At 52.7% G+C, this 9,727-nt stretch overlaps 1 protein-coding gene across 2 annotated transcripts in view; it reads right to left on the bottom strand.

Annotated features, from left to right (window-relative positions):
- Positions 1 to 7,286, bottom strand: part of PPM1F (protein phosphatase, Mg2+/Mn2+ dependent 1F) — a 31,265-nt gene extending 23,979 nt beyond the window's left edge. Inside the window, exons 1-2 of one of the 2 annotated variants that reach the window (XM_084802547.1) lie at positions 7,136 to 7,286; positions 450 to 718 (exon numbers count right to left, since the gene is read on the bottom strand). In XM_084802547.1, the coding sequence (XP_084658673.1) occupies positions 450 to 652 (203 nt within the window). In that variant the 5' untranslated portion in view covers positions 653 to 718; positions 7,136 to 7,286. The remainder of the gene's footprint in view (positions 1 to 449; positions 719 to 7,135) is intronic. The other variant, XM_084802548.1, reaches the window with a different exon arrangement.
- Between the last annotated feature and the right edge of the window lie 2,441 nt (positions 7,287 to 9,727).

Raw genomic sequence — 9,727 nt, forward strand, 5'->3', positions numbered from 1 at the left:
GTGCCCAAAAGCCCCTTATTTCGCTTAGTAGTAGCCACAAAGCACGACAGTGGTGATACTGTTTTCAGACAGTAAAGAGAAACCATAAAGTATTTCCTTTAAATGAGATGGGGGAAGTCTGTGACTTAATAAGGAAAGGAAACGAAAGCAATCCCCAATTACCCCTTGCCCAAACATTCTGAGATGGCTAAGCCTGATGGGGACGGAGCCTTCTAGCTGCAGAACTGAGAGACAAAGAAGCGACACATTCTAGTGTTTTTGGGTCTGTACTTAAGAGGAGAGGCACTGACTGGCAAGGCCCATCACTCTCAGAACTTTCTGGCTGAAAGGTCCAGGTATGGGATGGCCTTATCACTCCCATGAGACTCTGGCAGGGTAACCACCTGACACAACGCTGCACCCTGTCCCTTTCCATCAAGCTCCTCCCTTTTGAGGTAGCCCAGGCCTACCTGCTGCCCAGGAAGCCCATTGCCAGCTCAGCCAGCTCAGCCTCCACCTCTTCCTGGCTCAGTACTGTCCCTGGGACCTTCCATGGCAGAGGGCTCTCCAGGCTCAGTGGGGCTGGGAAGTCTCGGAGGAGTGTGTCCAGGAAGTCTGGGATCTCAGTGCCATAGGTCATCTGGCTGCTGTTCTGTGGGGCTGCAGAGGCCATGCCCAGTGCATCCCGGGGGGCTTGCAGCTAGGCTGAGGTGAGATGGTCTACGGTCAAGTCTTCACTCTGGGGAGAGAAGTCAGCATCAGCGATATCACAGGGTGACAGTGTCTGTACAACATGGTGTACAGACGCTCAGCAACCAATGCTAGGCAGGTACCTCACCAAGCCCTGGGCCTCACCGTTCGGGGAACACAGCTAATGGGGTGCCTGCCTCAGCCTGTCCCTACCCACACTGGTCCTTTCACATCTGAGGTTCACAAGATGGCCAAGACTCTTTCAAGCCCATAGCTGTACCTTGGTGTCGTCCCTGGGGTGGGATTTTAGCTCTCATCTGACTCAGCCGCCTATGGCATGGTCAACCAGCCTTTTCTATACTTACTGTCCAAGCCTTGTAGGCTGGTCTGTCTGTCACCCCTTTAGATACCTGATGACCCAAACAGACATCTGTCTTCCTTTACAATCAATCATCCAGCCTCTAATAAGACTGGAATGGCTCTTGCATATGTCTTGGTTTTGCCCTTTGTGCTGCTGGAAATTGAGCCCAAGGTTTCACGTGCGCAAGGCAAGCCCAGTACTCCTAGAGCCACACACCGGGCCCCTCTGCCTTCCTTTTATGACTTGTGATATATTTTGGTCCCTCCCTAACCCTGTTCCCTTTGGGGCCCCCATTTCTCACCACACCTGGGCAGATAACCCCCTGTCAGCACCTGCTCACACAGGCCCCTCTCTGTAGCCACTGCCTCTCGGCAGGGGTACATCGGGCCTAGTGCAGCTGCCCAATCACCCTGGCTTAGGGACCTTCATTAGGAAAGAGCCCAGTGTGTTTACCACCACGGGAAACAAATGGCGCCCTCTAAGGTGGTAAGTTGGATGTAAGATTCTGAGCACCCCAAGTTCTAGGCAGGAGAACCCCGAGAGCAGCTTCAGAGTGCATCTCTCTCTGGGGGGCCTTTCAGAGTCCAATTGCTTTGTAGTCCAGAGGGAAAGATAGGTGAGACTTCTAGAACAACCACAGGCGGCACCTCCAAACTCTGCCAAAAGTGGGGGCTAAGGTGTGGAACAGACAGATGAGGAAAGCCTGAGGAGCACCGGGAGGGAGCTCAGCTGCAGCGGAGGCTGCCACTTATGACCACTAACTTTATAACAAGGCTTCCAACGGCAGAAAAAGTAAGACACAAAGAAGGAATGGAAACACATCTCGGACTGCTGGCCTGGCATGCACCAGGCCCCAGGTTCAACCCCCAGCACAACAGAAACTGGGCGTGGTAGTGCACACCTGATGGGGATCAGAACTTCAGGACTACCCTGGGCTACATGCAGAGTCATAGGCCAACCTGGGCTATATGAGACTCGGTCTCAACACAAAAGTAAACAAAACACAAAGAGAGAAATAGATGTGGGAAGGGTTCCAATATCATGTTAACCAAAGTGGTATTTAGGTACAAAAGAGATGGTGTGGTGTGACAGTTAATGCCGTCAATTTGACAGGACCTCGGATCGCTGAAGGGACAAGCCATGTCTGTGAGGGATTCTCTGGGTTAGACAAGTGAAATGGAAAAGTCAACTGTGGATGCCTGGGACTTTATACTATATAGGAAGTGTGCCAGCTGAGCCGAGCACCCATCTCTGGCTTCCTGACGGTGAACAGTGTGACTTGCTGCCTCTCACAATTACGTGGTCACCATGGACTGTATTCCTTGAAACTTAAAACCTAAATAAACTCTTCTTTTAAATTGCTTTGGTCAAGCTTTTGTTTGTTTTGTTTTTTCAAGACAGGGCTTCTCTGTGGAGCCCTGGCTGTCCTGGAACTCGCTCTGTAGACCAGGCTGGCCTCGAACTCATAGAGATCCACCTGCCTCTGTCTCTGCCTCCTGGATGCTGGGATTAAAGGCGTGCTCCCCACCTCATGAAGAATTTATTTTTTTTTGGCAACAAGAAAAGTAACTGACACAAATGATGATAAACAAACAAAACACAGCAGCTCTTTCTTCTCTCAAAGGCTGAAATCAAGAGCTAATTTGTTTTAAAAAGACACACACACAACGAAGCCATAGGCTGGTGCTGGCACATGCCTATAATCCCAGCGCTCAGAAGGCAGAGCCAGGAGGGCTGCCACAAACTTCAAAGCAACAGCCAACAGACAAAACAACAAACAAACAGACAAAACAACAACAAAAAACAAACAAAAAATCCGAAACAGCTTCCAACTCTGGGCAGAACAAGGGGATGTAACAGAGGCAGGATCCCGCAACCACGGCCTACAGTAGGCAGCTTGGGTTCATCCACCCAGCAGTATGAGAAGGGAGAAACTCTCAGTTTAAGGAAATGAGAGACGACAGGCGTTCTGCTGCCATTTGCAAACAGAGGGACGTAGGGATTCATACAGCGGAAGCAGAAAACGGGGCGGGGAGAGGACCCTAGTGTCCAGCCCCCCCTGTGCTTTGCTGGCATATAGAGTCAGCCCCGCCGTGCTTGCCTTTCTTCCTGCAGTGTGCACAGGGTCCAGCACATTCCCTCTGTCCTGGTCCCCCTCCCCACCAGCCACTCTGGGAGTGTTTTTTATTCCTCTGGGGGCATACCCCAAAGCATTGAAAGTAGCCTTGCAAAAATAGAGAGAGAGAATTTTTTTTTTTAATTTGGTTTTTTGATACAGGGTTTTTCTGTGTAGCCCTGGCTGTCTTGGAACTCACTATGTAGACCAGGCTGTCCTCGAACTCACAGAGATCCACCTGCCTCTGCCTCCCTGAGTGCTGGGATTAAAGGTGTGCGCCACCACCACCTGGCAGATATAGTACTTTTTACTGAAGGTTACGTTGCTAGAGTTAAAATTCACCGTCTACAACATTCCCGTTTACTTAACAGTTAATATAATGTAGCCTGGGTTACAAAGATCAAGCAAGTAAAAGGACAGAGAGTAAATAAAGCAAAGGAAGAAAGAAAGGTTAGGATGGGAATGTGCCAGACGCCATCTAACCCAAAGGGAGATAGAAAAGAAGAACAAAGCGGGTCCCGCACTTCGGCTGGAGAGATGCTCAACAGAGGTAGCTATTAGAGATGCAGAGCACGGAGACAAAGAGATGGCATTAACTCCTGAGAGGACCAGGCCAAGTGTCACACTGTGCTCGCCACCCTCCCCCCTCCAGCCTCTTGGTATGCAGGAACGGAAGTGTGGACACTGCAAAGCTGTTCCCAAGCAAATGACAAGCACTTGGGTTTTGTTTGTTCCATGAAATTCTCCAGGGCCCAGAGGTACCGCCAGTGTTACGGGCTAACAAAGTTATCATTAGGACCAAAGGGAAAACCCCAACTGGCAAATCCCTGCCCACAGCACCACCCACCTGGCACTACGTCTGCTAGGTGTTTCAGAGGGCAGATGGGCTGTTTCCTTTATCGGGAGCCCTTCCCCACAGCCCACCTGCTTTCCTTGCAGGCTGGGCTCATCTCTGCACTGCAACACTACAGAGCCAGGCCTTCGTGTAACCGGCTGGACACCTGCTCTCACTGCCCTTCTCCCTCTGCTCCAGGCTCAGGACCCACTACGGGCCCCTCGGCTATCTGCACTGTGCATGCTGAGTGGGGCCTGGGTGGCAAGGCACAGAGTACCACACCCTGCTCACGCTCCCGTGCAAAGCCCTGCCTGCATCTGCTGCCTTTCCTCCCAGGGCCTGGATTGACCATCCACGTGCACTAGAAAGGCAGTGCAACCAGAGAAATTCTGTCTGCTGCGGCCACTCAAGACTCACTTCTGCACTGTGTGGCTTGGGTCGCAGTGAAGGACCAGGTCTACAGTTTTCCTTTTCTGGGGTCTAGCTGGGACAAAGAAAAACAGTACTAGCCTTTTCCTGTTTTCTCTCTTTTCGACAAACTCCTTGGTCTGACGCATGCCTCTCCAACAACCCTGCTCTGGAAGCCCAAGACCAGGAGAGAAAGGCTCTGGCAGTAACAGGAAATACTGGTGAAGGGCATGGCACCACTCGGATTACTGGAGGGCAGAATGGTGGCTGGCTGGCAGGCAGCAGCTGGATGCAGGCATCTGGGGAGAAGCGGGGCTGGGCAGAACAGACTGCTGGGCCCGGGAGGTGTGTGCGTGCTTGATTTCAATAGTGTCCTCACTGTGGCAAAAGCCTCAGGATGAGAGAGACATGTGCAGCAGGGTGTGCAAGCCACAAACAAGACCCTGGAGGCGGGGTGGGGGAGCAGAAGGATGCTGAGCGCTCGACTCCAGGGGCTGCAACGCCCTGGCTGGTTCCTCCAGGTTCTGGGACCGTTGCCTCTCTGTACTTATGAGCTGGCAGCTGCTCTCCAGACCCTGAGCTTGGGATCTTCCTGCCTCAACCTCTCCAGAGTTGGGGCTCACAGGTGTGCACCACATCTGGTTTATGTGGAACTGGGAGTCACCACGCATGCTGGGCAAGCTATATCCCCAGGACTCTGTTTGTAACTAACTGCTAGGAATGGTTTGGTATAAATCCTTCTAGATCACAACTAATTTTTTACTACATACATGGAGAAGATTTTGTTTATGCTTATTATAAACATTGTAGTAAAATATACAGTAAAAAATGATCACTTTAGCCTGGCATGGCGGTTCATGCCTATAATCCCAGCACCTGGGAAACTGAGGCAGGAGACTTGACACCAAGTTTGGTGCCAGCCTCAGCTACTGAGTAAATCCTTGTCTCAAAAACAAAACAAAACAACCCCCCCCAACCCCAAACAAACAAAACCCATAGGGTGGCAGACTGCTGTTTGGGACAGCGGCTCAGTTGGTAGATAGTTGCCTTGAAAGCACAAGGCCCTGGGTTCACCTACAGAATGGAATTCCAGTTCTTGGGAGACAGGCAGGACAAAAATCACAAGTTCAAGGGCAATCTAAGCTACATTATGAGTTGGATGCCAGCCTGGTCTAATGAGACCCTGTCTCAACAAAACAAAACAAAGCAAAGCAAAGCAAAGCAAAACAACACTATCAGAAAACGCTTTAAGACTATTTTTTTTTCTCTTGGTGCATTCTACCCCAGCCATGCCCCTGTGCATGCTGAACACGCATTCTACCCCAGCCATGCCCCTGTGCATGCTGAACACGCATTCTACCCCAGCCATGTTCATCCAAACCATCTTTAAGGGGCCATTCAGTGGCATCAGGCACAGCCACAGGTTATGCAGTCACTTTTCTTTTTAAAGGCTTGCTACTTTTTCAATGGCTCCTAAGCTTCCATGTGGTCAGGGTCTCCTGCCCCTTGTGCTCAGTAAAACTGGTCACTGAGCCAGAGAGATTCGCAGCCTGAGGCCTGGGGCTATCAAACAGGAAATGAAAACATTCCTTTAGTACACTGGGTAGCAAAGGCAGCCTTGAAGACAAGGTTGGCTTCCAGTGACATCACAGAGGAATTCTGAAAATAAAACTGTTGTGGGAGGTTTATAGTGTTAAAGCAATTGTTTGTTTTGTTTACCTCTCAGAACTGCGCATGGCATGAGGCCACACTGCAGCTGAGGAAACCAGGTGCTAGGAGGAATGTGCTACTCTAAGGTCACCAATGAGATGTGACCAAAACAGGACTCGGTGGAGACTCTGGCTGCCCAGTGACTTGGCCACTTCCACCCCAGTTTAAAAATTGACAAGGGGAGGGTTATGAGCATTGAGACCATGAGGTAGAGATGGGCTGGGCTCTGTTCCTCGGGTGGGACCCGTTCGCAGTGCCTGTCCCAGGTTATACTGTGAAGACATCTGTGAATCAAGGGGCCTCGAAGTAGAAGGCCTGGGTGGAGTGGACCACCGTCCTCCGCTGGGCCTCACTGGATGTTAGTCTCTGCAGAAATCCCTACAGTGCCTTTCCTCCTCCTTGCACAGGGAGCCTAGGGGCTGGCCTGCGACCACACAGCTGGAACGCTGGGGCCCAGGCTCTACTGCAATCCAGCTAAACATCTTCAGTCCGAGCGCCAAAACAGGTGTTCATTAAAACACCAGCATTAAATACCCCGAGGGGCGCCACTGGGCTGGCATTCAGGTTGAAAAGTGGTCCCAGAGGGGGTGGGGGGTGGGGTCTTCACTGGTAGGGCTGAGGGCAGGGCCGTGCGCCCGGCCCACATGGTTCTGGCGGGCAAAAGGACGAGAAATCCTTCCAAACGGAAGCCTGTCACCCCTTGGTACACCGTTTTTGCCTCACAGCTCTCAGCCCCGTCATGGACCTCGGTTCGGTCACACCCCATGTGGTCAGCGGATTCCCAGTCCCGTGCCCTAGGCTCCCTATGCTTTGCCTCCAGCTTCTCAGGCGCTGGCTGCTAGCTCCGATCTTCTGCTCACCGCTACCCACAAGTGCCCGGGCACCCGAAACCCGCCTTGGTCCTAGTGCTTTCTCATTTCTCCATTTCGTCCGCAGTCTCCTTTCACCCTCGTGCACCTCAGGCCCCCACATGACCGCCACCCTAGTCCGAGTCTTCCACCCTTGCTCTTCATCCCAAGCACCCCGAGGGCCTCACCTGCCAGCCTGCCAGCCTGCCGCAATGCTCCCCACGAGCTGTTTCGGGCCGGCCCCGCCTACTTCCCGTCCTGGGCGCCGCAGGCTCCGCGCAAGCGCAGTCGGGCCTCGGGCGAGCCTCTGCTGCCCCCTGCCCTCTTGTTTTGGGCAAGACAGGCGCCCTATTCGCCAGCGAGCTGCTTCACTTCTTCAGCCTTCTTGAGTAGGCAAAAAGCAGTCCCTGCCTCACAACTTGTGTGGTGATCAGCCACAGGGCAAGGATGCAGCTCCGTACTGCCCAGGCCTGGCCACCCATCACAGACAAAAGGCGAATTCCTCTGGGTCCTGTGTTTGTTTTATTTTTAAATGAGAGGATCATGGGAATGTTTTCTTTGAAAGACAAAAGAAAATAAAACCCTTTATGTTAAAGAAAACATTTAATGTGCAACATTATATTCATTTTTTTTTTAAACAATGAACATGTACTGTGACCGGGTATGGTGTGGACAGACCGCCTTCACGTTTCACTGTGGTCCTGCCCACTTAATCACAGCCCACCCCCACCCCCCTCTCCTTGTGGTCAGGGTCTCTGGTCCTTTGTGCACACTTCTTAGTACATTGGGTAGCAAAGGCAGCCTTAAAGACAAGGTTGGCTTCAGGTGACATCACAAAGGAATTCTGAAAATTAATCTGTGTGGGAGGTTTATGGTTTTTAAAACAACTGTTATGTTTACCTCTCAGAACTTTGCTGACAAGTACATGCCACCAAAGCACCCTGACTTAGGGAACTAAGGTCTCACAGGCTCCTCACTCACTGGCAGGTTTCAGGGAAGCCGTGAGCCTCGGAACCCATGGATGGCTGCTCTGAGGGGAAGCTGCTGTCTGGGTGTGGGTGGGGGGCATGGTGGGGAGTGTGTCTGTCTGCTGCGTGGGTGTGGGTGGGGCGGCATGGTGGGCAGTGTGTCTGTCTGCTGTGTGGGTGTGGGTGGGGGGCATGGTGGGGAGTGTGTCTGTCTGCTGTCTGGGTGTGGGTGGGCGGCATGGTGGGGAGTGTGTCTGTCTGCTGCGTGGGTGTGGGTGGGGCGGCATGGTGGGGAGTGTGTCTGTCTGCTGTCTGGGTGTGGGTGGGCGGCATGGTGGGGAGTGTGTCTGTCTGCTGTCTGGGTGTGGGTGGGCGGCATGGTGGGGAGTGTGTCTGTCTGCTGTCTGGGTGTGGGTGGGGGGCATGGTGGGGAGTGTGTCTGTCTGCTGTGTGGGTGTGGGTGGGCGGCATGGTGGGGAGTGTGTCTGTCTGCTGTGTGGGTGTGGGTGGGGGGCATGGTGGGGAGTGTGTCTGTCTGCTGTGTGGGTGTGGGTGGGCGGCATGGTGGGGAGTGTGTCTGTCTGCTGTCTGGGTGTGGGTGGGGGGCATGGTGGGGAGTGTGTCTGTCTGCTGTGTGGGTGTGGGTGGGGGGCATGGTGGGGAGTGTGTCTGTCTGCTGTGCTGGTTCACTCAACCGGCGCAACAGTTGAGGCCACTTAAAACCAAGTGAGGTAACAGCAGTTCAACTTGAGGTTGATGGCTCAGAAAAGATATTAAAAGTAGGCACCAGGAACCTGTCCCGGTTAGGCTCCTGGCCAGCTGAGAGTGCCCTCTTCTCCTGCGGCTGCTGTCTTGTCTGTGGTCCACCACACCAAAGCTTTTATTCTTGCCAAATTCCCAACATTAGCTATACCAAGCAGCTTAGGTCAAATCTATGCTTCCTCAGCATGGCCCATGCAAACCGTGGGGGTAGGCCAGGAGGTCCCAGAGGGCTCAGCCCCGGTCTCCTCATCCTCTTTCCTGGTCCCGCTACATCCTTTTCCAGAGCCTGCCCTGAGCATTCTGCAGGTGGAGGCAAACGATCTCCTTGTTGCACCAAGCACATGTCACTCTTTTCAGAGACTGGGTATATCACCAAGGGTAAAAAATCTCAGTGCTGCCTGCGACCTCAGCAAAGGCCGGCAGGCCTTCTCTCTCTCCAGAATCCCCAGGCGTGGGGTACTTCCTTTTACATGCAGCTGTCATGACTTGAGTCTGAAGGCCCTTGAAAGCTTCGGCGTTGGGAGGTGACTGGCATCAGGGCTTGAACCTCATCAGTGGATCCGTCATCCACGATGACGGCATTATTAGGAGACAGGAAAGCCAGGATGGTGGAAGGTCATGAGTATGCACGCCCTAGAAAGGCCTATTCTGCCAGCCCTTCCTCTGTCTCCTTGAGATGTCGCAAACTGAGCCCAAATCCATCTCTCTTCCTCTCAATTTTGTTCAATTTATCACAGTGCGGGAAGGGGACCAATGGGCTGTTGGCTCCCTCTTGGGTACTGACTTCTCTCATAGGGATAGGACAGGATGAGGCATAGCTGTGGGCCCATGGTACCTTCTGCAGTGCTGGGAGGGTGTTGCACTTGATCAAAAACAGACTTCCTTCTGTCAGTGTGCATCGTAATCTCAAGGTGACAGAAATGGGATCTACAATGCCTGAGGGATGAGGGTGGGGCAACCACTGGCCCCGCCCCTATAAGCCCTAAGTAAAGACAAGGAGGGCTGGCCTATGAAATCTTGCTTGGCTTCCCCAACACAGGCCACCCCAAG

Source organism: Acomys minous (assembly GCF_964271855.1).
Source record: "Acomys minous genome assembly, chromosome: 11".
In the NCBI taxonomy this organism is placed as follows: Eukaryota; Metazoa; Chordata; class Mammalia; order Rodentia; family Muridae; genus Acomys; species Acomys minous.